Below are 27,392 nucleotides of genomic sequence, written 5' to 3'. Positions count from 1 at the left end.
TAGCTTTGTTAACATTGAAATGATTGTTTTTCCTCACTGTTTTCTTTTTTGCTGATACTGTACATAGGTTGGGTCTTTGCAATTAATTGTCAGAGAACAGGGGAGCAGAGGGGAAAATGTTGTCTGAATGTTCTTGAACTGTGTTTGTAGTTAATAAAGCTTCTATCTGACCTGCTTTTAATTGTGCCCCCCAGACTGGGGACCCCAATAAAAGTACATTCTGGAAAGATGGCTTTTAGTGGAAAAGGAATGTTCTTTTAATAAAGATAACTTCTTAGCCAGACCTTCCAATCTTAAATATTAATAATTTACCATCACAGGATGTGGTTTGTTGTAGGGCTGTTTGCAGTGGAACTACCATAGAAAATCCATATTAGAGATGCAAAAAACTACAATGTGCAAAAAACCTGAAAACTTCTGCTTCAGTATAAATTTTGTTTATGACCTTGATTCATACCAGTTAAGTCTAAAGCATACAGAGCTCTTTTGTGTAGCTAACAACTGAAGGAAGAAGAAGCCTCCTCTGAATGGTGCAACTTTTTCTTGGGCACAGGAATTCTGTGTCTATATATTCTTAGACTACGGAGAAATTTGAAGCTGTATTTCTGTGAATGATTAATGGGTAGTTATTAGGCGAAGGGTGGATAGCTTTTCCTGCACCTGAATTCACAAGTACCACTTTCTACTCTGGCTTGCATTTACACTCCAAAATGAATTCATTGTACTACGTCCTGGTGAGATGGAGATACCCCCTACAGGAGTCACCTGTTAAGAGGGAGTTGGGGGTTCAGGCAGAACTCTGCTGTGAGTATTTCATGTTGCCTAGCTGTATCTGCCTCCTTCCTCTGAAGGCAAGAGCACTGAATCTCACTTGGAGCTCCCTGCTTCTTTGCACTGGCTGTTGGAGTGCTCACCACACCACTGCCAGACACTTGTTTCCTCAAGTTCACATACATATGATGGATAATTCATGAAATATCTGACTTTTGGTCTTCTCTAGTTTGACCTTCTGCTTCATAAAGAACAGTCTGAATGTATAGACTCCTTTTCTGAGTGATAAACTAACAGCGATAAACTCACAGCCTGCACTTGGAGCTGCAGGTCATTCTTCTCCTGCAGCAGGGCCACCATTTTCTCCTCCAGCTCCTTCCTCTTTGCCTCAGACTTTGCAAGCTCTTCCTTGGTTTTCTCAAACTCTTGTTTCATGTTGGCCATCTCCTTCTCAGATTCTGCACTCTTCAGCAAGGGCTTGATCTTGAAGAACAGCTTCATCCAAGGCCAGTGCTTGACATTCATGAATGCACGAATATTGTACTGGATGCAGAAGATGGACTCCCTGAGGCATAATTAAAATGTACATTGAATATTTTCCGTATGACAAGCGCCAACACTTTCCCCCAAGTATTTAACTGAAGATGAGGAATGTCTACCTCCTCTCCACCATTCTCTGGTACTCCACTCTCATCAGGAAGCCCCTGCACCTGGCCTGTGTGCGGGTGATGAGCTGTGCCAGCTTCTCATCCCTCATCTCCTCCAGGAGTCCCAGCAGCCCAGCTTTGAAGAACACCTTGAGAAAGCCAACATGGCCACACATCACTGTCAGGTAGAGCAAAGCACAGACATGCAGTGAGTGAGTCAAGCAGCATTTGTACCTTGGTGTGGCCAAATTTGTACTGGGTGTGGTCCACATCGATTGACCCTAGGAGCTTCTCAGAAGCCTTCTTGCTATCAATGAACTGTCCCTCTGGGATAGCGCTGGCATTAAGCACCTTGTATCTGTGGGATGAGAGAAAAAGGAAGATAAGGCTATTTTTTCCCCACCAACTCACACTAGCTACTGAACCTCACCAGCTCATATATAGCTATTTTTCACATCAGAGTCCAGTCTGAATGAACCAACATTCCTTTTAATGATGCTGAGAAGTGCAGCGCTCTCACCTCTGCTTGAAGTCAGCATAGAGCACTCTGCTGGGGAAACCTTTCCTGCAAATTCTGATGCCTTCCAGCACACCGTTACAGCGCAGCTGGTGAAGTACCAGTTCATGCTCCATGGCACCTAGCAATTCAGAGCATAAATGAATGCCACAGTTCCCAGTGCGGAGGGGAATGGATGTATCAAAGGAAGGTCTTCTGCTTGAACATCTTACCAGGTGTTTTTGTTTCATTTGGGATGATGCAACGGACAAAATGGGGGTGAGTGCTCCGCAGATTGGTCATCAGCTTGTTTAAGTTCTCCTAGAGTGACCAGTTAGGAACATGAGTTTCCTATGTCCAGTGTTTGATGCATCAAGCCCATGGTAATGACTTTATGACTTCTCAGAATTAGCTGGGTTTCAGAACACTTAGGTAAAGCCACAGACACCAAATATTTCTTCGATTTGAATATATTGAACACTATTTTTAAACACTGAAATACTTCTATGTTGCTGTTGATCCAGTGGAAAATACTATACAGACTTTCACACAAAGTAATTAACTTTTATGGTTTTTATGTTCTGCCTTCTAAAGTCAATCTACTTAAGTTTAAAAATGTGGGGTTTTCACAAATAAGATAAATATCTCCTTGGAGAATGTTTATGAGGAGACTCTCAATTCCCAAACATATCAACCTCACAGAAATGCAGGAATGCTAAAATTACAGTTCTAGTCTGACCCAAAGAAATAAAAATATGAAGATCAGAATAATATCCTCTCCAAACAATACCAAAAAACCCAAAAAACCCCAAGGATTAGATATTCATGATCTTTGAAGACTGAATGCTTATTTTTGAACACAACATATTAGCAATATTGAAATTGATCCTGGAAAAACTGATGTGGAATTGCCAAAGAATTTTACCACCATTACAGCAATGCAAAATAGTCCTTTCAAATTTAATATTAGGTTGCTCACTTTCTTCATGTTGCAAAGAGATAACAAATGCAGTACTGTACCCGGAAAAGAGCTGAGACAGTCTGGAAAGAAGAACCCTTCTTCTTGCCACCCTTTTTGCCACCACCACCAGCCTCTGCAAACAGAAGGAAAGAAAAAAAGTATTAAAATATGGATGTTGCATCTTGGAGACTACAGAACACAAAACAACTTCAAGTGTTTAGTGTTTACTGTTTTAATTCTATGATAACATTGTCCCACACTGAAAATATAATTTTCACAGAGCTGACCTGCATCTGCTCCACCATAGTTGGCAAAAAGTAAAGCCAGTGTCTTCACAGATGATTTCTGGTACAATCCAATGACAGTTTCGTTCAGGGGGTCCTTGTTCTTCTCAAGCCAGCCAGAGATGTTGTAGTCCACCGTGCCAGCATAGTGCACCAAGGAGAAGTGTGCCTCAGCCTTGCCTTTGGCAGGCTTGGGCTTCTGGAAGTTGCTGGACTTGCCCAGATGCTGGTCATAGAGCTTGTTCTTGAAAGAGGTGTCAGTTGCCTTGGGGAACATGCACTCCTCTTCCAGGATGGAGAAGATGCCCATGGGCTGGAAGACATTATAACAGACAGGAGGGAGAAATAAATTAGAAAGGAGACATCCCCTGGTTGAAAAGTTGCTGGAGTCAGAAGACCAAGCTGTTCCTGTGCATTTCACGACAGTAAGTCAGAGAAAATTAATGAAGACTAAGTGTTGATATTTCATTTAAACTTACATAAATGCCTTTGCTGATGAAAACATTAGAAATACAACATTTCAAAATACTATCATCTCAAAAAAAATCTTTATTGATAGGTACTTACAGAACATGACAGTCTTTTATATAACTTCATTTTGCAATCTGGAAATGAATACTCTCACAAGTCCTTACATCTGAGTATGATCTCCAAAAACACTTCCACCCTGTTGCCACTTTCACAGGGTATATATTTGAAAAAGCCAGAATATCCTCACATGATTCTTAAGTATGTCTCTTGGCAAGTATGGAAGATCAAACATATAATACACTCGAACAGGAAGGATACCTTCTCAATCAGCTCAATGCAGGCAGCCAGGTCCATCCCAAAGTCAATGAATGTCCATTCGATTCCTTCCTTCTTGTACTCCTCCTGCTCCAGCACGAACATGTGGTGGTTGAAGAATTGTTGCAGTTTCTCATTGGTGAAGTTGATGCATAGCTGCTCAAAGCTGTTGAACTGTCAGGCATAAAAAGACATGCAACATTTTCAAGGTTCAGCAATTATAGCAAGGTGTTTTCCTGTGCAATCCTAATTCATCATGGGTGATACTTTAAATACAAGGCCTCTTCCTGTGTAGTTTTCTTATGCTATCTCTCTAGGATAGTGTCTGCATTTCGAAAAAGTTTTCAAATTCAGTGTAATTAGGAGATTAGTTTTCTATTATTATTTCTTTGCAGGATTAAAAAAGGTGATTCCTAAAGCCCTGCAAATAAGTGTAGGAAGATAATAATTTCTATTAAAAATGTTTCTCAAAATTCCCTTCAGTCTTAACTGTCATTCTATGAAAATGCTAGGAAAACTGTGCTCCTTACATCAAAGATCTCAAAGCCAGCAATGTCTAGGACACCAATGAAGTACTGTCTGGGCTGCTTCGTATCCAGCTGTTGGTTGATACGAACAACCATCCACAAGAACATCTTCTCATAGACAGCCTTTGCCAGAGCACCAACTGCATTATTCACCTAAATCAAGGAGAAAGAATTGGAGGTTAGTATACACAGCAGAGGAGAATCAATGGGAACCATCAAAGCATGTTCCAGGTTACCACATTTTTCCTACCTGCTGCACAGTTTGACCCTTGGTCACGTATTCATTTCCAACCTTGACTCGGGGGTAGCACATTGCCTTGAGCAGGTCTGCTGAGTTCAGACCCATCAGGTAGGCAGCCTTGTCAGCCACTAAACACCACAAAAGAGTGAGAAAGAAAGAAATATTCGACAATTCCTAAAATTTAGTCCTTAAGCAACTGTCTCAAATGTAACAACAGTGTTCACTGTTAGAGTTGCACAAAAATATCTGAGTCAAAGCTATAAAGCTAATTTCTCTGTTGTCTTCTGGATTCAGTTTGCAACACTTTCTGAGCTTTGGTTTCTACAAATGTTCAAGAGAACTCATTGCTTTCATCATCATTGCATGACTATCGGACTTCACACTTTCTGTCTAGTCGTATAGCAAGAGGAGTCATCACTCAGTAAGGTGGAGGCATGGATTGTACTTCCTGCTGTGACAGAGACTAATCAAACACACATCTCACATCAGAATTCCCCCCAATAGGTGAGGGTGAATAGGAGCACAGTCTCCCATACTGTTAGGGCTGAACCACTTCACCACCCCACAATACAGCAGAGATTGCAAGGTGTATTCCAACAAAAGTATGGCTAATAATGTTACAGGAATATATCTCCCAGCCTCCTGAGAATGTACACCAAATCTCTAACTTATTAAGCAGTCACAGAATAAAATGACAGGTATCATTAGATGAGATGATACATGTCTCAACTGTCATCTAGCCACTGAACAAATATTTTTTTAGTTTACACTTTTGAATATTTAAAGCCTGAAATCTGCATAAGTCCTTCTCTGGGTGACAAAAAAAAAATCTCTTTTGGAAAGTTTGTTGAATCTGCTGATACCTTCTGTGCCATCAGGCTCTGCCTGCTCCTCTCGTTGTTTCTGCTTGAACTTCAAGTTCCCGTAGTGCATAACAGCTCCTGTCAGCTTGTAAATGGCAGTCTTTTCATCAGCAGTAAAACCCAGGATGTCAATGGCACTCTGGTAATATAAACAGCAAAGTAAATGTATATGTACCAGAGCTCCTATCCACCAGATGACCTGCTTTGTAAGTTACTTACATCTGTAGCCATCAGCTCCTCCTGGTCATCAATGCTTGGAACAGTGATTTCCCCTTGGCTTACAAAGTGGAAATCGTAAGGGTTAGTGGTAATGAGGAGCATGTCTGAAAGCAATAAAAGGGAAAAAACAAGCTTACTTTAGTTTTCCAGATGACACAATGAGCTTAGTGATATTCCTTCAAAAAAATTAGTGATTTTCCTACCAATTAGCTCTGGCTTCTTGTTGGAGGTGATCTGATAAAATATGTGGTAGCTTCTTTCTGCCTTGAGCTGGAAAGTGACTCTGGACTTCTCCAGCAGATCTGTCAAGGAAGGTAGGACAGAGTTAGCATAAGAACTGGGGAGGGTTAGAAGGAATGGGATCAGACCAGGAGAATCTCTTACAGGTTTCAATGTCAGCAGAAGCCAGTTTGCCTGTGGCTCCAAAGTGGATTCTGATGAATTTGCCCTGTTAAGGAGAAGCAGCAGCATTTCAGCCTAAATGCATTTCATTGCCATCTCCTTATGTGAGAATACCACTAGCCCATTACTACAGTTATAATGAGGATGGATTTTGTCCAAAGCAACAACTTACAAAGCGTGAGGAGTTGTCGTTCCTCACGGTCTTGGCGTTTCCAAAGGCCTCCAGCAGTGGGTTGGCGCTGATGATTTGATCCTCAAGCGTTCCCTGCAGGATGATTCAATTACAGGGTTTAGCTGACATGGCAATTGCATGTTCAACAGTCAGTCTGTTCTTCCTGACTCACCTGCATTTTGCCTGACTGTTGCTGCTCCTCCTTCTTCTTATCCCCGCTCGCTGCAATTGTTGCAAAGTACTGGATGACACGCTTTGTGTTCACAGTCTTCCCTGCACCGGATTCTCCGCTGTCAAACCAAAGAGAGAAGCAGAGAGCATGTGGTCAGGCAGGAGGTCCCCTGGCACCAGGCAGCCCTGCAGGGACCCGAGCAGGGGTGTACATACGTGATCAGGATCGACTGGTTCTCGCGGTCTGTGAAAAGACAGAGACAGGAAAGTTTTTCCTAGTGTTCACGAATAACAAAGAACTCAAAAACTAGGAGAAAAATATGAACTGAAGCTTCCAGAGGATGCAGGGACAGAAGATAGTGAAAAATCCTGGGAATGCTAGTGGGTACTTTTGATGCTCCCAGCAGTACTTCAGGTATTATCACCTGGATCAGTAAAAACATCAATTTATAGTAGCTTTTGTAGTTTTATGCCTTTCATCAGGCTACTTATTTCTCTCTTATTAGATAAATGCATATAATGAAAATATTGAGGTTGGGCTTTGGCAGCATGAAGCTAGAATTTTCCTCAGTGATCTTATGGAAACTTGGAGGTGCTATGAACAACAGAAATGTCTGACCAACCTCTTTCACTATTTTTCATCTCTTTTTTTTAAATTATTTTTTAATCCCTATATATTCAGAAATTATGTATTCCTGAGATCATACACAGACAAGGTTAATTTTTCATTTTTCTATTCTGGATCTATTTCCCAGTTTGTAACAAAAGAACAGGAAAAGAAGATCTAAAATCCTGCACATCTTTGATTTCAATGCACATACAGGGAAGAGAAAATAAGATGTGGAAGGAAGAGGAGAGAGCAGAAATAACTTTTTTAAAGCCATTCAATTTAAATGATAAAATCTTTTTTATTTTACCTTGACATTGTTTTCTGAGGTTTACTTTTCACTGTAAGATGCAATTATTTACAGTTGCATAGATCAGTGTAGGGGTTACACAGATAATTAAAGGCTGTATGTACTTTAGACCACTCGGTCATCTTTTCCATCATGAAAGCCATTTGCATAATAATCAAGGGAAGATAATGTTCCCATTCAATGCAGAAATACTTTGTTTTACTTGTTAGCCCTGATGCTTGCAAATTTAAATTGACAGTATACACATCCTTTATAGAGTATGTGTGATACTATCATACTCTGTGTTCTCCAGCTGAAACTAGTTTAGTGATTAAGATACATAAATCTACACATATATGTAGGATCCCACTATAGTCAGTAAAGTCTACATCAGAAAATAGGTGTCTTCTTTCCAGTGAATTTACTATTTCTAGATTATTTTCATTACATCTAGGTCTTTATTGATTCTAATGGGAACACAAACACTCAGGACACACAACCATTTCAGTTAAGTACATTAATCTTCCATTAATTTCACACAGAAAATATTTTAAGTGTTGTACCGTATTTCCAGAATATATCCTACATTTCCCTCTACAGATAGCTCATTGCAAGAGCAGTTTGAAGGAAATCAAGCACTCACCAGTCAGCATGAACTGATAGGCGTTGTCAGAGATGGAGAAGATGTGTGGAGGGGCCTCCTGGCGCTTCTTGCCTCGGTAGGCCAACACCACCTCCGGGTTGTACACTGGCAGCCACTTGTAGGGGTTGACAGTGACGCAGAAGAGACCCGAGTAGGTCTGCGAGGAAGGGAGACAGCACGTTGGCTTCCACTTAGCCTGGCAGAGCAGTTCCTCCTAGCTACCCAAAGGAAGACTGCTGCTGGTACTTACGTAGATCATCCAGGCTGCGTAACGCTCTTTGAGGTTGTACAGCACAGCGGGTTCGTGGAGGTGGGTCATCATGGCCATGTCCTCGATTTTATCGTACTTGGGAGGGTTCATGGCAAAGACCTGATCTTCCTTCACGGTCAGGGTCTGCCAGATGAGGAAAGAGAGGCATTTATGTCAGCTAGGAGCTGAGACTGGGAATGACACACAGTTTTAAGCCTTGGTTTTTCACTCACCTCTCCAGCTTCAGTCTTGACAGTGACCTTCCCTGATTCCCTGCTCTGGATTGTCCCTTTCACAAAGGATTCCTTAGGATGGGCCACAAAGACGGATGTCTTGGCATCGAAAGGCTTGTTCTGGGCCTCTATTCTCTCCTTTTCTGACTTTCGGAGGTAAGGAGCTGCCTCCCCAAAAACAGCCATCTCAGAGTCAGAAGAGGCCATGTCTGCACTTTATTGAAAGCACGTCAGCAGAGGTGTCTGGTGGGGAAAAAATAGGTTGTGGATCACTAAGAAGAATAATGTAATCTATATTAATGAGAAATCTCCTTGCTCTTTAGCTAATAAAGTGCTAGCTAATCTCCCAGAAAATCTCTTAGAAGCAACAACTGAAATTCACTTTGATTTGAACTTAACAGTACTTAAGTCCCACTCAAGAGTGAGACTTAGTCTTCTGAAACATATAGGCCTTGTAACAGTAAATATAACATCTTCTGAATATTGACTGCAGTTTGGTAACTCATCTTGATGAATTCTGACCACATCTGAGGTCTTCACATAGAAGAATCTACAGCCAGAGAAAAATCATTCCCTTTTCTGGTCTTTAATTATGACATGAATCTTTAAGAGAGCACTTTCTCATTAAAAGTATTATTTTGTATGTATATGAAAAGTTACTTCACTTTTTAGATCTTTCTTATTTTTAACAGTCTGGCCTAAGCAAAATTGAGCAGAAACAAAAGAGGATTTACAAAGAGAACTCATGCAACTGTATAAAAGTCCTGTCTTAGACTGTAGTCTAGGAGTGTGTTATTCAGGGTGTTACTCTGGAGAATGGCTTATACCCTGGAAACTGGCCAACCCTCTAAAACAGGAATGGCAGTTGTTTCTTATTGCTGCACAGAATTCCAGAAACAAATTATAGATTGAGGATAGTGACATGCATTGAGATTATACTGAAAATTTTTGTTCACATGGGGATTCTCTCATGGAAATGGTTGCCAGAGGCAGGAGAAATGGAATGGGATATTGCAAGGACATTGTCCTATTTCTTCAAGCTCATAAAATGCATGCACTTACCTTGAAGCCTTCCGTGGAGACAGGCCAGACTTGTCCTTGGGAGATTTTTATAGTCTCGTCTGCAGATGCTGCAGATGCTCCCCCTTTCTTCGGTCAAAACATTTCTGGCAAGCCTTCTTTGGCAAAGCATTGTCTGGCAAACTAAGGGCATAATTGTCATTTGATTTGAATGATATAATTAGAACATTTTTATATCTTACTGACTATGTGAATACATCTATAAATAATTTGTCAAGAGTGTTAAGGAGAGAATCTAGACTACTCAAGGCACTTAGAGAACTTGGATGCAGGGACTTATGGTTCCTATTGCTGGCTTTCTCAGTGATTTGATGCTTGACCCACGGTGGTTTCCTTGGCATGTTTATACCACTTTTCAGTCACGCAATGACGATGATAACATCTATGATGCTTCAGGAACACATGCATTGAGATGAACAGGAAGAGTATGTCAAAAAACTGCAAATGCTGTTAAGAGCCACTTTTCAGTGGCATTTTCTAAAAAGCAGAAAGTCAAAAGGTATTACAGTTGAGGTTTCTGTATAGAACACTCTTGATAGCTGAGAGGGTTTGAAATACAGTGAGTTGCAAGCCTGAACCCAAGTAATGGGAGACTCTACTTTGAAATGGAGCTCTTGAAAAGATTCTTCAGGTGACTTTTGAGTTATCAAATTAAAATATAGACTTGTGCATGCATAGATAATACATGTTTTTGTGCATATTTCATTTTAAAAGTGATTCCCCAAGAAACTCTGCTTTCTCTCTGTTCACTCTTTTACACTTTTTACTTGCATTTCATGTATGCTCACTCCTATTATTGTCTGCATAAATAACCAGTTCCCTCTGTCAAATCCGAAGTTCCCAAATCTGAGGCTCCCATAGCCCCTCCATACCTACAACTCCCCAAAACAACATGCCTTACCCTGCCATGCTTGTACACACAATCACACGTATCACCTCAGCCTATACTTCCAGATACTATGCATTCTAATAAACCCTCAGTCTAGCACTGCCATGCCATCAAAATATGCATATTTACACATTCACAGTCTCAGGAAAATCTAACACAGTACTGCCTGTACCAGAGCATAAGAGGCAGCAGGCAGTCTTGTGTAATGCTGATGGTATGGGAAAAGGAGATTTGCTGGTAGGCCAAGAGACTAACTGATCTAGTTTTAGGAAAGGTTGTAATCACACTTCTTCAGATCCTCCAGATCTAAACATATTCTTCTGATCATTTGCATTTCAGTCATTAAAATATCTCAGTGAATAACACAGGGAAGAGGTTAGAAAAAAAATGTCTGAGGTTCAGTGTAATATACAATAACAAACAATGCCGTGTGCTGTAGGAGCCCCTTTCAAGAGTGCTTTGGTACTGCAGCACCCATGTTTTGGGCCCCAGACTGGAATCCAAACCCAGAGCTCACCCTTGAGGTCACTACACAAGTTACAGGGACAGCTGAATATCTCAGAAGGCTAATCTTTTCACATGGATTAGGAAGAAGAGCTATCCATTACCAGAGGACTAGTGTGGTAATTTTGAATTCTTGTCTAGTGCAATATAGTAATGTGGAGGGCATTTATCTGATTTGATCACACAACCTTCACAAAATAATTATTCATATAGGAAGAGAGGCCTGCCAAATTTCCCTGTATATTCAGCTGCCAGTCAAAGATCCTTGGAGAAAGATGAAGCATTCAGTTATTGGGAATATATGCTGACAATGGCCTTGTCTTCCTTTTTGGTTGAAGAGTAGAGTCATACCAAACAGATTACACTCAAGAAAGGTGGCAATTGTGAAGGTGAATTCCTTCCAGCTCTTGCCATGTCCAGCACTGAAGTCCTGTGTTAATATTTCTCCATGCTCACGCTGTTCAGGGAATTCAAGTCCCTCAAGTTTTCTGCTTTAGGCCCTTCACCAAGCCTCTCCTCATATCTTAACAGCTGTCTTCTCAGGACAGTAACACCAACTGCAATTAAAAGAGGACTACCGGACTGCTAAAGCAATTAATGTAACACCAATACGAGACCACAACTACTCCATACAGAACGGACAAGTCTTATTTTTGGGTTGTAGAACCAAAACTATATTTGTGGACACTGTCAGTGAGTGCTTCATGAAACCACTAGTTAGGGTGTGAAGGAAAAGCAGTGTTGACTTAGCTGGTTCGAATACAGCTGTGGACATAGTGGAAAATTAAGCTGTTTAAGAATTGACCTGTGGTGATACATGTAATACAACATCCTTGGAGGAGTTAAAAATAGCCCCCCAAATCCAATATGATTGTGTTTATAAAGCATATAGAAATAAGGACTCAAAGGGAAGCAGTTCAGCATTAGCAGACTGAAGACCACTTAATGATACCATAGTAGAGGTCCAGGGCAAAGGCATGTTAATTATCAGAAAAGAACTGATAAAAGGCAACAGTCACTTCATCATAGAAACCAATCAGGTTGGTCAAGCATGATTGCTTTCCCTAGTAAAAACATGTTGGCTGCTCTCAGTTATCTTCTTGTCCTTCACATTCTTAGCAATAAATACCAAGAGGACATATTCTGTAATCTTTCAAATAACTAAAGTGCAACTGAGCAGCTTACAGCTTCACTGATACTTCTTCCTGCCTTTTTTAAAGATGGACATAGCATTAGCCTTTTTCCAGTCATATGGGACCTTTCCTGTCTGTCATTTTTCACCAATGATAAACACAGGCCTTGCAACTACATGCACAAACTCCTTCAGTCTCCTTTGATTAGGAACACCCAGCCCTATGGATATGAATACATACTACTTCTCTTAGTAAGTCCAGCTTCACTAAGTAGTAGGTTAGGACTTCCTCACTGTTGGTTATCCCTTTCTTTCTCAAACTCCATTGGAAGATGCAGATGCCTGGAGATAAGCTTTGTCTCTGAAGACTGATGCAGAAAAGGTTCTGCATACTTAAGTGTTTTCTGCATCATCTCTCATTAGATGGACTCCCATATTCAGTGGTAGACACATATTTTCTCTGAACTCCCTTCTGCATCATCTGTGCAGAACTGTTATGCTTAATGTCCCTAGGTGCCCAAGTAATGTTTTATATTAATATTTTGTTACCAGTGATTGCCTCCACCTCTTATATACTTTTGTGGTTTAGGTCATCAAGATATTTGCTGCTTAGATGATTGTTCCTGTTGAGGCACAACAAGGTAGTTTGTTCCTGAGGTCACAATAATTTTCCTTTAAACCCTAACCATCTCTCCTGAGCAGTCTTCTCTTTCACAGCTGCTGCTGAGGGTGTTCTAACTAGCAGTTCCCTGAATACAATGAATTCCAGCCTTACAAAGTCTAGAGTGCTAATTCTATTGCTTACCTCCCCAGCTTTCCACTAGATCCTTCAGTCATCATGTGGCTGCTGCAACCTGAGCTGCCATCTGGGATCATATTTATCACTAGTTCATCCCTGCTTCCAGTATTCAGCATTGCCTGTCCAATACTTACATTAGGGTATTGTCATTAGTACAGTCTAAGAACGTCTGGCATTGCTGCCCTCCCAGCCGATGTCCATATGGCTGAAAACCAAATGGCAGAGGAGACTTCTGCCTTTCTACTACTTGTAGAAATCCTCCTTCACTACTTTGTCTTGATTGGGTCGTCTATAACAGACCTCATCACAACATCCATCATTTTCCTCCCATCTCTGATGGGATGTCTACAGTTTCACACTGGAGCTTTCTACAATCAAGGAGCACTTTAACATAAAGCATAAATCCTCCTCATCTTCCCTGTCTATTCTTCCTAAACAGTCCCCCTCCCATGACCATGTTCCAGTAATGCACACTATCCCACCATATCTCCATGATTCTGAACATGTTCCCCCCCCTCCCCTGCAAAATTCCTACATTTGCAGCTATTCCTCTGTCACTTCTGGGCTTAATTCCTCTTCCTATGATGAAGCTGATTTCGCACCCTTGTCATCAGGTTAGTAGTCTCATTGCAAAGACCTCTTTCCCTCTTAGTCCTCAAATACAGATGTTCAAAAATCTAAAGGAACTCAAAGATGAAGTTGCTAAGCTTCCAAACATGGTGTGGAGGCTCCTACTTAAAAATCCATTTGGATATCACAGGACTGCTAGGTGACGAATGTAATCCCATGGTATTAAAAGGGCCTTTGGGGAAATCAAGGAAACTACAGTGCAGTAAGGCGATGGCTATACTGGACAAATCAGTAGAAATTATAATATAAAACAAAATTAATGGACACAGGAAAAAGTGACAGTCTTTCATGTGTATTTGTAAAGGGAAGTCTTACTTCACAAATCTGCTTGCTTCTTTGAAGGCCAGATAAAGTATGTCGATTTAACTATCAAGACTGCATCTGTAATGCTAAATAAATCTGCTCCTGAGTGCAGTCTCTGGTATCATGCAGAATGGTGCAGGATGCCTTGCAGCCAGCCCTCAGTGCTTGTGATAACCAGAATTGTCTGGCTGCATCAGCACTGCATAACCCCAGGCTTGGGTCTCTGCTGTTTAACAAATGCCTACTTTCCCCTTCATACCAACAAAATAAAGTATAAAGCCATAGCTTCTCCCCTGAATTTTTTTAACAGGTGACATTAAATGACAGCATGGAGGGAAAATTGTAAACTGCAGCACTGGCATCTGTGTGCACATTGTTCACAAAAATGGAGCATTAGCTGTCAGAGCAGTTTTCAAAGGGAAAGATCCTTAACCTTTGGTAATCGCTTTGGAGGGATTAGACACTGAGAAGGAAACTGTGAGAAACTAGATAGAAAAAGACTGGGAGGCCATCATGAGAAGTTCAGGGGACCTTTCAGGAGAAACCAAGACCTAAACTTTTACCCATTCCTCCAGATGTTCTTTCTGGAAGATAAAAGAATTTTCTTCCACGGATTTAAAAATCCTGGTCATATGGACACTTAGATAGGTATCTTATAAAAAGTTCTGGGATACACACCATCTGCTTTTGTTTTGTTTTAATTCGTAGAGATTATTAGTCCCACCCAAGTGATAAATTTCTGTGACATGGCCTATTGGGCATTCCAGCTGCCTGCAAAGGAGTACTGTGTAATTTGAATTACCGGATCCAGACTCCATATAGATTTAGCTCCACAGTTCTCAGTGACTTAGGCCACAGAAAACAGGCCAATTTCCTCTGTTCGGGCATGGGACAGCTGAGATGACATCTGTCCTTGGGAAGAGTGATCTGCTGAAAGAGGCAGCAATGTCCTGATGCAAAACAAAAAGGGAAATGGATCCTGCCAGCCATTGACTTTCTGTCACTTGTGCTTCCTTCCCTACAGGGCCTGGAGTCCACTGCGACTAGAAGCAAACCACAACACAGTCAGAAGAGGCAGAATGAGAGCAATCCCTGGATACAGATGGTCCTGCACAGACATACAGTGTGGGCGAAGTGCTGGAGTGATGACATCCAGGCATGTACATTACGATCTTTGTGTAAGTCCCTACAATGTGATTTCCCTTCACTTGTGCTCAGTGAGCACGAGCTGGAGAGAAAGAGGGGCACTCAGGAGCACAGGTGAAATGTGAAAGTGGAGCACTGTCAAAGGCTCTTGAGTTTGTGGCCCAATGCAAACCACAGTCTCTACCTTGCTTCTTAGAGCATCATTGTCAGCCTTGTAAGCTGTCTAGTTAGAAAGAAATTCCAGGCCCAGTCTCTCCATGTCATTGTCATGGAACCACCTTCAGGCCTCCTTCCTAGGTCCTCCACTCCTTCTACTCTGGACCAAGCTGACCAGGACCTTCTGGAAAAGAAGAATGGTTGCAAGCCTCTGGCCTCCATTTCAGGCCCACTGGTCTTCTTTTCTGCCTAAAGAGAAGCAACTAAAGTAAACCCAGTTTGACCATGTGGGAATCAACCAGGAGTTCAAGAAGGAATCTTCTTGGGGGGTCAGTATGTATGGTGCGAAATATAACCTCAGCAGCAGTGAATTCCTGTATAGAAAAGTAGCTGACTTGGTGAACTTGTTGTGCTTTGAAGGAGCACAACATCAAGGTCACCCTCACACAGTTCATGATTTCACAATAGCATTGAGTACCTTTGTTACTCTCATTAGATTCCTTTAACCACGCAGCTATCCTAGAGCAGATGTGCCATGGATTTCACAGACATTTTGAGGTGGTGTGTTCAAGTCAGGTGGGCATCCAGCTGGTGGATATCAAAACATAATGTCGATGGAATGTCCCCACCAAATGGAGGGTGTTTTCTGAAAGATAAGTAGTTTCCTCCTTTGCACTGAGCTCGTCCATTCTTTCATGCAAATTTTCCTGAAGATGGGCACCAATGGTATTAAACTTTCACCCACTGCAAAAGTGGAGAGAATTCATTCACATAAGCAATTAGCAGATGTCAGGATGGCACTGATCTCACCCTGTCCCTTCAATGTCATGTCATCAGCAGTTACTCTGGCAGGAGGCTAGGCAAGTTTTCCTCTTGTCCTAAAGCAGCTTGATACAGAAGGAGCAGAGGAACCAAAGACTGCTTAGGGCAGCAGCCTGCATCTGTGACCAGGTAAACCCCCCTGTACTGGTTCTGGTGCACAGCAAGAAATTCATGATCTTCTCACCCACAACAAATCTGTGAGATTCCAATGTGAGGTCCATAACACCCATTAAAAAGAGATCCCTTTGTCATCTCCCCTCCATTAGTCAGCCCTAGGAGGCCCAAGAGAGCTGCAAGCTGCTCAGCTTCTGCTCAGGGAGGAAATCTGCTCTTGTGGATCAATGTTTTCCTTATGATTCTCCACATGAGACGCCATACCTATCGCAAGAAAAACACAACTTCCAGCAGCAACAAGTCCCTTCCGAAGTGCAGGTGGCTGCCTTCTGCACGATGGAAGACTGTCCAGGTATGGCTCCAGCTTGGCCAAGTACTGCCTTTATGAAGGTAAAGGGATGCAAGGTCTATATAGCTACACTGCAATGAGCTGCCACTTTTTGCAGTGCTACACCCAGCCTGTCCCAGTCCCACACAGCTGGATGAATGTTTTACTCAGCCGAGTATCTGCACTTCCAAGGGCTAGGAGTCTACAAGCTCCCTCAGCACTTCCACTATACCTCATCATTAGGATCACATCCAGGAAGGAAGGTTGAAGAGATCCACAGAATCAAAGTAACTGTGCCACGGGCAAGAAACCACCCAGCTGTCCTCCAGTATCTCACAGGTGATTGCCCAGATGTTCGTGCATCTCTTAGGTTGTCATTGCCCTCAGTATCTTGCAGCCCCTGTGCTACCTTGCCAAGGAGATTTCAAGGAGAACTGTTCCAGGAAATTGATTGTGTTATTAGGAGCTTTGCACCACAAAACAAGGAGTTTGGCAACTGGGCAGCTGACAATGCATTCTCACTCCATTAACATGTGGAGATTGAGCACTTGGTAACTAATTTTTGTAACAATTGCAGTTCCCTATTCTGCAGCATCTGAGCTGCGAGGAAACCCAAGGATACTGGAGTCGATGCATGGACTGATAAGTTGTCAGAGAAGATTTTGAATGCCCCAGTACCAACCAAAGAGTAGATAGTCTGCCTCACAGGATGTAAGGCATTCTGGAATTTAGGTTTAGCATTTTGGCATCGTGCTCCTGCTGTTTCTGAGAATGTTTGCAAAGTGGGAAGCATGAGACCCAGCACAAAGAATAATGATTTCAGAGTAGAGCACAGAAGCCCTAGTTACCTTGTCTCCAAAACAAAGCTAGTCCCACCACTAGCTACCTTCTGCTGAGCAGCCCCATGGATAGAGCACTTCACTATGAAGTGAGAGGTCTGTGTTCTTCACTCTCCTCAGCGTGGGAGGGATGTGCATCCTCTCCTTGTCTCTGAGATCCTGGTCCTTTACAGTAGGTAAGGATGTGTTTTGGGTGGATACACTGTCCACAGCCCTGCCTTGAAGCTTGGCTACTGTGCAGGCAGGCACACAGACCCTCTTTTGAGTTAAGTCCCTTTGGTGTGTCACTGGTTGTCTACAAACACATGCAGTACACATTATTAACAGATAGTATGTTGAGAAGATACAGTTGAAAAGGTGCTTTGCTGGGACACATTCGTGAAAGTATACTTTTTTTTCCTTAGGCTGCTCTGTTATGTTTGGGTTAGGTCAGTTATAGTTCTCTAGTAGGCTATAAGGTCTTTTGATCAGCTTTAACAGCCTCTTCTGCTAAATCACACCTCCATCAGCATATGGAAGATTCCTTTCATCATCCTGAGAGTTTTAGCTAGGAAGCTAAATATTAAAAATTTGTGACTTTTCCATATTATCTATATTGTAGCTTATGGAGAGATCAGCCATCAGCTCTCATCAGACAGGATGAGAGACCCAGGTGGTGAGATAGATCAGATTATTTGTGTTCTACAGAAGCCACAGGGAGCACTGTGCAATCTGAGTTACGTGAACAAAGTGTCTGTTCTGCAGAGATTATCAATGAATAACTGGATGCATTTAACAGTGCATGAGGTTTTTAGGTGGGCTGGTGTTCAGGAGGAACAGGTCTAATTCAATCCATATTAATACATCTGAATAGACCAGATCCTGAGCAAATAATGCAAACTGAAACCCAGGCTGGAGACTAGAGCATGATGCAGATACTTGGAAGGTACTGCAGACAGAAAGCTGATTTTGAAACAGGGTAACTTGCCCTAGTTGATTGCTGATTGCTGCAGAGACCTCCCAACAGCTTCTCATTTCTGAGAGTACAGGCAGCTGGGAAGAAATTATTCAGCTTGAGGAGAAATTGTTCTGATTTCTTTTCCTCTTTTTATTTCTGCAGGTTCTTTCTCTTTAGGATGCTGAGACACCACCTTCATCTCTTTCATTTGCCCTGTGTCTGCTAAACTGTTTGGCATTATGCCTGGAACAGTGAATGGCAGCCATTGCCTAAGCCCTCCTTTAGGTATCAGTTAGTATTTGCAGGAATCTCTCAAAAAGGATGTTGTTTCAGCATGGCTTGCCTAAATTCACTTCCACTGGGAAATGAGTATTTAGTACTAGTGTCCTTCTATTCTAGAAAAAAAAAATTTGTTCAATGCCTTGATTCTGTCTTAAAAACATGTATGGCAATGTGAGACCTAGCTACTAAAAGACCACTTTCTAATCTAATGTTTTTTCTTGCCAGATTCTATAACTCATAGAGAGTGAAATAGTATCCTCCCCTCTGAATAAAGGCAACATTTATATTCTGAGATCAGGGTTTTAACATATAGCACTTTCCAGGTAAAAAAAAAAAAACAAAAAAAACAAACAAACAAAAAAACCAAAAAACCCAACCAAAACAAACACACCCGAAACCAAAACAAAAGGAAAAAACCCCACTCCATCACCTCAAAACAGCAGAGGCTGGGATAGTGACAGAGGCTTTCCCAGGAGATACAAAAATCATGTGGAATAGAGCTACACTTACGACTTTTCTAGAAAGAACAACGATATAGGATGGAGTCTGAAGTTCCCTGAATTGCTCATAATTTTACCAAAAAAAAGGAACTCAAATCGCTCCTTGCAGGATTTTCAGCTTGCAAGTGCTGTTGTTGGCCATGCTGTCATTATGGTGGGGCCTGCCTAGACAGATCAGTTTGCTCTGTAGTCTGACAGAGAATGCCCAGCCTCTGCTGTAGAAGCATTTCTGCTGCCCTCTGTGTAAAATGAGAGCTCACAGGAATGTTGGTGTAGGACAAGCAGGACCCCGGAGATGGTAAGAGCACATTTTCCATATTAAATGGTTATTTATCAATTCAGTGTAGATCTGCTAAACTGCATGCTTTCAATGTTATGTGCAGAATGTGCTCAGTCCATATTTTTGATGTGTCATCTGATTAGGAAATGAAGAAATGTGCCATTAAACTAACATTTCTGATAAATGTGGCTGAAGGAATGGAATGAGAGAATTGCTGGAAGCAATAAATTATTTCCCAGGAAGAGCTACTGACGATCATAACTAATGAGACTTAAAACCTGAAGGGTGAAAAGTAGTGTGGGCCATCCATTTTTTACCATGGCAAATGTAAGCAAAAATTTCTGGGTTTACATGTGAACACTTGTGACAACAAGCCGATGTCACAAGCTGGCTATGAAGGGGCTATAATGGCCTTGCTTGTCCCTTTGCTCTATTCAGAAACTAATTTCTGCAGATCTTAATGCAGTTGTGATTTACCTTCATGTCAAGGAAAGTAAATGCGCCTGCCATAGGGGGAACTTTGATGACAAATTTGTTGCTATGTAGCTTCCCACAGAGTGGTATTCTTGGAAGTCCTCAGAATGAGTTAACTGAACATGAGAGGCAAATAAAACACACAGTCTGGGATTAGAGGATGGGCAGCTTTCAAATGTGTACCACAGGTGCACCATTACTCACACTCCCCCTGTCTCCACAGCTAACATCATCGGAAGAGATCTGGGCAGTAGATTCTGGCCAAGGAGACAACATTCAGGATGCCCTTTCTATCACCCACCAAAGCAGCTGAGGGGCTCCAGTTACAGAGCAGGTGAGTGGGGTGGGCAAGCTGGGAGACCACTGGGTAGAAAAAGATGATTGAAACAGAAAGTAGAAGAGAAGGAAGGAAGGGGAACAAAAAGAAAATACGGAAGGAGTACGGTATTAACCCCTGCAGGCCTAAAATAAGCTGCACTTGTGAGATCAAAGGTCCGTGTAGCCCAACTTTGAAAGTGATTCCCAGGAAGGAGCGTCATCTTGCCTAAGGCAACATTGAGCTGCATGTCACTCAAACTCTGCTGACACCCAGTGATTTGTATGTATGGAAGCCCTGAGCAGGACACGATGTCTGGGTACTTAACAGCTTGTGGTGGATTTTTAACTGATGAATTTGTCCAAACACTTTTTGAACCCAAGAACTGTTCTCTGAACATATGGCATGTTACTATGATCTTCTACTGAGGCTAACTTGTAGAAGGCAAACATCCACGTATGCAGTTCAATTCACTTTGTTATTATCTTTGACTGAGTGTTACAAATATACATCTCCTTCACACTTCATCCAAATTTTCATTTGAAGTTACATATTTCAGGAAGAAGAACAGTGATTAAACTGCAGAGAGCATCTCCCAGGTGCCAAGGTAGACAATGGTATAGTTAATCTGCAGTACATATTTATATTACAGCAGGATATTTTTCTTGTAGTATTTTCAAGGGAAATTTTTTTTCAAACACCAAAGCTCCTGTCAGTTCCGAGACTCCACCACAGCCTCCTACGTAATGTTAGCAGATATATTTCCTTGGTGGTCAGCCTAAATGATTCCTTAATTGCTCTCTGCATCCATCTGAGATGCCGAGGGAAGGATACAAGTCCCTGCTGCTCCTGAAGGGCAAATCAGTTGCGTAAAGCAGAACAACTCCAGCAGGAGACAATGACGGTGATGCGCCACCAGATAGCCAGCAGCCAGGGTGTTTGACATCACATTCAGGACCGTGGCCTGAGAAAATATATGCTAACTCTTCTACAGCTCACGATGCAGTGCCAACTTCACTGCTTTGCTGAGCCACGCTGCCATATGTTGCCTGCCTTCCAGATCATTCCCTCAGGTCGGTCAAAGCGCATGCTGCTCCCCGAGAAGTGCCTCCAGGTGGCCAGAATCTTGCATGGTGCAAGGTCTCGGAGCAGAGCTCTCTCTTGACGGCACTGCTGTCTGCCTCATATATTTGCTAAGCCTGGATCTCACCCCAATGTATGTATCTTGTCCGCAGCCTATCTGTGTTGAAACTCTGAGTTCAATAGAACTAATGCATGTAGAAATGGGAGAAAGAAAGGATCTCTTTGTAGGCCATTTTCCTGGATGCATGGCAGATTCACTGGTAAATTCATGGAGAATTCAGCTGTTGAATTTAATCTTATTTCCTCAAACTCTTGGTCAAGAAGTTTCTTCCTTTCATACAGAATACTTTCCAAAAATTCTGTAACGGGTGTAGTTAGCTCAGGAGATACAGACGTCCCTCTAGACCAGGAGTTCACATATTGATCCGAGATCCTCTACAGTGGGGCAGCAGTGCTGCTGAAACACAGGCACTGTATCTATTTTAAACTTTCTCTCTGAGATGGTCCTTTACGGCTACTTTAGAGCAGTGTTTTCCCCACAATCAGCACTCGTCAGCTGACAGGCAGCCCAACTCCACAAAGAATGTCTCAATGCAAAAGGCTATTGTTCTGCAGTTATGGCAATAAATATCCGAGAGAAAGGAATCTTTGGTTTCCAACCCCTTGGTATGCTATTTGGATCCTGGTAATTTATCATAATCTATGGCCTCCTCAAGTGAATAGTTGTGTTAGTCGAAAGAAAACCTGAGAATGCCGTTTTTTTTTTTCTGTGTGCTCTAGCTATGTAATGTATCTCGTTTAGGCTACCACACTGCTATAGTTCATACTGCACCATTAGAGAGCTATTTTTTTACAAGGTAAAGAATGCTGAAAAAACAGTCTCATAATATGTCTATAAAAGTAACAAGAGTTCTCATTTTTAGAGGGTCTTTACAGTGATTCTTAAATTAAAGGCAAATTATTTATCAATTTTGAAAAATCCACGTTTTTATATACCTTAGAATGTATTCCCCAAAGTAACCTTGTTGTTCAGGGAAGCAAACAGACAGAACCTGAAAATGGGAACTCTTTCCAATGGGAAAAAAGAAGCTTTTAAAAGATAAAAATCATATTTCAGATATCTACATGCCTGTGCAATTTTGCTGGGCATTATGAGGCGAAGTGGGACACGTACACCTTCTCAGAAATTATAGCACCTTTTCCAGGCAGGATCAGTAACTGACTATGAAATGTAAACATAAAAATAGACATCATGATCATCACAGTTTCAGTTGCAAGACAGCTATTGATATACCTGCTATTTTTCTATAAAAGTCCATATGATACCATCCATATCTAGACAGTCCTTGGGAGAGGCTTGTCTAAAGCAGATCCTTAAAGGCATAGGCTAAAGGAGATCATGCAATATTACAGATACTTAGTTCTACCATACAGTTTTTCTCATTCTAATATTTCCTTAACATTTACTCCAAATCCTTTTTACTTCAGATTAAACAGTTATAGTCCTGGCGCTATAACCCTCTATGTCTCTTAATGAAAATTGTTTCCATTTGGCAAAATTATTTTCAAACTCCCACACCCAGTCTTTACTCTTCTCATCTCTGACTTAAAAAATGAAGTTCTGCCCACAGCTTTTTCTGAGTCATATTCTTTATAGTTGTCATTCTAGCTCCTCTCCTCCCCAATCTACAGAAAGATTTTTCTTTCTTCAGAAGAGGTCTACAAAACGTGCTCTATTCAAAGTACTATAGATTATCGCTAAGACAACCCATTGCTGAGGAAAGCAAATATTCGTATCCTGCACCGTAGAAACAGTACTTATACTAGTATTTTCAATAATTAAATATACCATTTTTGAAACTCTTTGACACTGTTGGGCATCTATAAACTTGTGCCCCATATTCAGAGACATTTTCTCCGATTTTCCAGGGCTACTTTTAAGCTTAATCCCATTCCGCCCTGCCAAAGTGCTTGGATGCCCTCCTTCCCAAAAGACACACCACCAGTGGCTGCTTCTGTCAGCTCAGGCTCTTTCTTTGAGCACTGATGACCCTAACATTTCCAGGCCTTCTTTGGCCCATTGCACCAGTCTTTGTTCTGTCCCAGTGGTGAAGACATGAAACTGGCTGACCCACCTGGCTGGATGTCAACCTGTCTGGTGTGATTCAGTGGTAACACGCGGGCCAGGAAGTTTCAGCAACTTTAAAAGCACCCATGTTTCAGTGAGACTTAGCTGCCGCTCTGCAGCAAGCCAGCCACCCAGCCGAGGGTCCACCTCGGCAGCTCCATGCTGCCACCCCCTGGCAATGGCTGCCTTGAGCAGTGGGCCCGGTCGGCTGCCGCCTGGCTGAGCTCCCCGTGACTGACAGGAGCCTGCTGGAGCCCTGCGACCGGTACCCCCCACTTCCAACCCCTGGGAATGATGCCACCACCTTTCTGCCAAGGATCCCTAAAAGCACTTGTCTGCCCCTTCAGTGTCAGGTGATGGAACCCAAGCCGAGAATAAAGCTGAGGGGCCTGTGTCCTCTGGACAACAGTCCAAGTGGTGAGGGGAAAGGCACAGCCACCATCCCAAATGATGTCTCTGGGCCTTGGTTTCCTCTGCCCGATTGCCTGTGGTGACTGTACCAGGCAGCAACGCCAGCTCTGCTGAGCTCTCCCAAGGGCTAGTGGAGTCAGGCTGCAGGCAGAGCTGGGTCTCCATAACCATCACGTGATAGCCACCGGCCTGGCCGGGGCTTCTCCTGCAGCCCTGATACTCCAGTGGCCCTTGAGCGATCTCTGGTGCACAGGCCTACTACCTTCCCTCAGTGAGAGCTGTGAAAGCACAGCCTGAGCAAAGGGACACGGCCTTCTGCAATGCTGCTGAACCTCGGAGCAAGCCCTGCCTCTGTCTTCATCCTCACCCAGACAGGGACGCGAGGGAAGGCAGTTGAAAATTGTCCACTTTCAGGGCTACAGCCAAAACCACCTTTTTCATTTATTGGTGTCCAAGAGAAGTGAGACACCCCATCCACCCCAGACTGAGCCCCAGCTGACCGCTGGAAGTACCTGGGCAGCTGCTGTGTTCCCCATGGGACAGCACGTCCCAGGAGGGAATGGCGAGCACCCAGGCGCTGCATTGGCACAGCGTTGCTGCACGGATTTCAGAGCGGCCACTCTTGATTTATACTCTTACCAGGGAGAGCACACTCGGGCCTGCTTCTGATCTTTAACATTTCAGCTGAGAAAGGAGCTGTGCTGGAGCAAGTCTCTCTGGGGCAAGAATAGCATCTGCCGTCTTAGGACACAACACAGTTGTCCAGCTCCTACATGGCAGCACGTTGCACTGAGATATAGAAGGCAACCTACCCGCTGAGGAATGTCTTCGAGCGCTATTAGTGGAAGCGTATCATCTACACAAAGAGGCATGACCCCGCGCAGGAGTCTTGCAAGAGCGGGGCTATTTTGAGCTTTTGACAGTGAGGATGAAGGGAGACAAATGACGGGCTGGTCCTCCTGGCACGGGCAACCTCCAAAGCTCTCTGTGGCCTTGTCTCCTCCTCTAGGAATGACTCTTGTGAAGGCCGATGGGCAATTTGTGGGACCTCAGAGCCCAGGAGGCAGCCGTGAGTTTGCCGCGGACGCGAGGCCAAGCCTCAGTCCTGTCAGCATCGCCCAGCCGTGCTTATGGCAAGCCCTGCCCGAGGGTGTGCGCCTGTTCCCTGACCTTAGGGCTCGCAGCCGCCTGCTTTCTTTTCGACTACATCCTTGAGAGCTAGAGAGATTCCAGAAGGTGTGTAACTGCGCACAAGTGAAACAGAAATCCTTTGCAAACCAGAGTCTAAAGAAGGCTATGGTAGGTCAGAACAGACAGAGTTATACCCGTGATGCGAGAGCTGCTTCTTCAGTGACTCGCCTGTCCTTTCCCACCGATGCCCTTTGTGACAGCCCTTTTGTACAAGTCATCAAAGAAACTATCTCCAGGTGTCACACTTACCAGGGTGGCCAGGAGCCATCAGCCTGCTCACTCCTCTTCATGCCACCGCCTTCTCCCTTCCCTATGCCTGGCTTTGCTGGCTGCACTCCTTCATTCTGATGACACATCCTCAAGCTTCCAGGGTGGCAGTAATGTGAGGCAAAGGATGGTGCAGGGTCTGTACAGCAGGATTTCAGAGAGTCTCAGAAGCTTATGCTTGCACAAGCCATTACAGCTAACAGGGATACTCACGAGATGTTGTGTGTCATCTAGACTCTACCCAGCCCCACCTGAAGCTTTGGAGACACCTGCAGGTGTGGCTAGAGATTCTCGGTGGGCTTAGGCAGGCAAGGCTCACCACAAGAGACCCTGGCTGTGGCAGCAGACCAGTTCATGCTGTCAGGCAAGGAGAAAGACTGCAGGGGATGAGGTGGGATGAGCAAGGTTGGGAGTCTGCTCGGGAGCCATGGGGAAAAGTGGTGCAGTGTCGGAGGACTAGTCTGGCATCTCTGCAAGGTGTTGGGTGGCTTTCTTAAGGCCTTTGTGATTGAAAACTGAGGTCTGCTCCTAAAGATCCACCTCCCATTGCTCTCTTCAGACAGCACTGACAGAGGTTCTGCTCGCCAATGCTCGCTAGCGACACTGGAAGCAGGCTGGACTTCCTTGTGAGATCTGGTGTGCTGCTGAGACTGCACTTGGGAGCCAGGTAAGGCCTTTAGGATATTGCTGTCACAGGCATACAGCCATGGAGCTGTTGGTTGTAACTTCCCAGCAGTGTGAGCATCAATTTGGAGACAAAGCCTCTGGCATTGACTTCTGCAAGCTTCAACCAAGCAGACCGGGTCAGTCCTTACCACTTCCCATCACCCCAAGGAGCTCCACTGGCAAGCTCTCCCTTGAAAACATTCTAACCAAATCAAGGTGGGCGGGGGTACCTGCCTCAGGCTTGGGCACATTCATTTTCTGCACAGCCTGCATCCCTTCTGCCCACACCACCAGCCCCACTGCCATCCTTGCGGCCCTGCTAGGCTCAACGCTCCATGGAGGACCCACCTCTGCTTTTGCATACTAGCACTTGTACAGTAGACAGAGGTGGAAAGCTGTGGACTGTCGCAAGCTTACCACAGCAACACGTACCCTGGCCTCTGCTCCTGAGTCTGCTTCTTCTTTCCTTTTAGAGCCAGCTGCACCTCACTCCTCAGTTGCTGCTAATGTGTTTCTCATTTCCTCCGCACTGGTCGGCATCAAGGGCTCCTGCAGCCTGGAGTCAGCTGGAGTCACCAGCAGTGAATGCCTCAGACAGGCACAGCTGCAACAGTGGGTGCAATTGTGTAAGTTTGATATTGCTGAAAGGATTTCCAAATTAGCTTCAGAGCCCTCAGTAACCGCTAACCTGTGTTTGATTCACTGTATACACAGCCCCGCAGTCTTTGAGGTTTCTGAGAAAATCCTCCAAGGCTGTGTGGTCTCCCTGAAAATAAGGGACAGAAGTTACTTGGAAGCCGAGAGTTGTTGGTTCTGTGAAAGCATCAGCTTAGGCAGACATCTGTGGGCTTCTCTTTAACGTACCTTGGCACTGCCCGTGTGTCTTTCACCCAAACTAGAGGCAAGGCATAATGCACCGGAACAATCCAGCTGAGATGGCTGATAGAGCACGTGAGACTTCGTGGTTGTACGTGCCCACTGTGCCTCTGCTGTTCAGATCGGGATCTGAATGAAGGAAAAAGTGTTTGACAACTTCCCCCTTCCCTTCTTCCCTCACCCCTTCCCTCCTTCCCCAGAATAGATTGTCTGTTTAGCCTGTAGGTAGGCCAAAAGCGAGGTATAGTGTGTGAGGAAGGAGTGGAGGGGTACACCCATCAGTTCTCTTCTTCCCTTTTGCCTGAGGCAATGCCACGTGCAGCCTGTTGTGCGAGAGGTGACAAGGCTGACCTTTGAGGTGATGTGTTGAGATGTGCTGGTGCCACGCAGTGTGCACCGAAACGGGGAAAGCAAAAAAGGAAAGGGATCACCCTCTCTTGCCTCTCATGTGGGAAGTAAGCTGTGCTGGAAGGACCATGGGAGAAGCATTAAGAGTATGTGAGGGTAGGAGCAGGGCAAGGGGCTGCTGGAGACAGAGGGCAGTACAGGCTGGACTATCCGTAGTCTCCACTGGAATGGTCAGCCTCCAAGTTTGCAAGTCCTCAATCCAGAGTATGCATTAGTTCTCCCTTCCCCCAGCCAGGAAAAGCAAGAAAACCTGAGCAGCAATGCAATAT

At 43.6% G+C, this 27,392-nt stretch overlaps 1 protein-coding gene and 2 long non-coding RNA genes across 6 annotated transcripts in view; 2 read left to right on the top strand and 1 right to left on the bottom strand.

Moving 5' to 3' along the window:
• LOC142604371 (uncharacterized) overlaps window positions 1–18,729 on the top strand; it is a 39,245-nt gene extending 20,516 nt beyond the window's left edge. For both annotated transcript variants that reach the window (XR_012838227.1, XR_012838226.1), the window contains 2 exons: window positions 14,924–15,077; window positions 18,404–18,729. This is a non-coding gene — a long non-coding RNA (uncharacterized LOC142604371). The remainder of the gene's footprint in view (window positions 1–14,923; window positions 15,078–18,403) is intronic.
• The window catches only part of LOC104639728 (myosin heavy chain, skeletal muscle, adult), a 55,633-nt gene that overhangs the window by 8,212 nt on the left and 20,029 nt on the right, over window positions 1–27,392 (bottom strand). The window contains exons 2-21 of one of the 2 annotated variants that reach the window (XM_075770502.1): window positions 8,563–8,805; window positions 8,330–8,473; window positions 8,080–8,236; window positions 6,757–6,784; window positions 6,542–6,659; window positions 6,370–6,462; window positions 6,180–6,243; window positions 5,999–6,097; window positions 5,796–5,899; window positions 5,577–5,715; window positions 4,723–4,841; window positions 4,476–4,625; window positions 3,949–4,119; window positions 3,163–3,472; window positions 2,935–3,008; window positions 2,148–2,235; window positions 1,939–2,056; window positions 1,653–1,776; window positions 1,431–1,567; window positions 1,081–1,336 (exon numbers count right to left, since the gene is read on the bottom strand). In XM_075770502.1, coding sequence (XP_075626617.1) covers window positions 1,081–1,336; window positions 1,431–1,567; window positions 1,653–1,776; window positions 1,939–2,056; window positions 2,148–2,235; window positions 2,935–3,008; window positions 3,163–3,472; window positions 3,949–4,119; window positions 4,476–4,625; window positions 4,723–4,841; window positions 5,577–5,715; window positions 5,796–5,899; window positions 5,999–6,097; window positions 6,180–6,243; window positions 6,370–6,462; window positions 6,542–6,659; window positions 6,757–6,784; window positions 8,080–8,236; window positions 8,330–8,473; window positions 8,563–8,769 — 2,700 coding nt within the window. In that variant the 5' untranslated portion in view covers window positions 8,770–8,805. Of the gene's footprint in view, window positions 1–1,080; window positions 1,337–1,430; window positions 1,568–1,652; window positions 1,777–1,938; window positions 2,057–2,147; window positions 2,236–2,934; window positions 3,009–3,162; window positions 3,473–3,948; window positions 4,120–4,475; window positions 4,626–4,722; window positions 4,842–5,576; window positions 5,716–5,795; window positions 5,900–5,998; window positions 6,098–6,179; window positions 6,244–6,369; window positions 6,463–6,541; window positions 6,660–6,756; window positions 6,785–8,079; window positions 8,237–8,329; window positions 8,474–8,562; window positions 8,827–27,392 lie in introns of those variants that run through there. The other variant, XM_075770503.1, reaches the window with a different exon arrangement.
• Window positions 19,314–27,299, top strand: LOC142604372 (uncharacterized). Of its 2 annotated transcripts, XR_012838229.1 has the most exons (4): window positions 19,314–20,111; window positions 21,088–21,166; window positions 25,733–25,840; window positions 26,313–27,299. It is a non-coding gene; the product is annotated as an uncharacterized LOC142604372 (long non-coding RNA). The 2 variants fall into 2 exon arrangements; XR_012838228.1 differs by lacking the exon at window positions 21,088–21,166.

This window comes from Balearica regulorum, chromosome 18 (genome assembly GCF_011004875.1).
Source record: "Balearica regulorum gibbericeps isolate bBalReg1 chromosome 18, bBalReg1.pri, whole genome shotgun sequence".
NCBI classification, from domain to species: domain Eukaryota; kingdom Metazoa; phylum Chordata; class Aves; order Gruiformes; family Gruidae; genus Balearica; species Balearica regulorum.
This window is presented reverse-complemented; position numbering and strand designations above follow the sequence as displayed.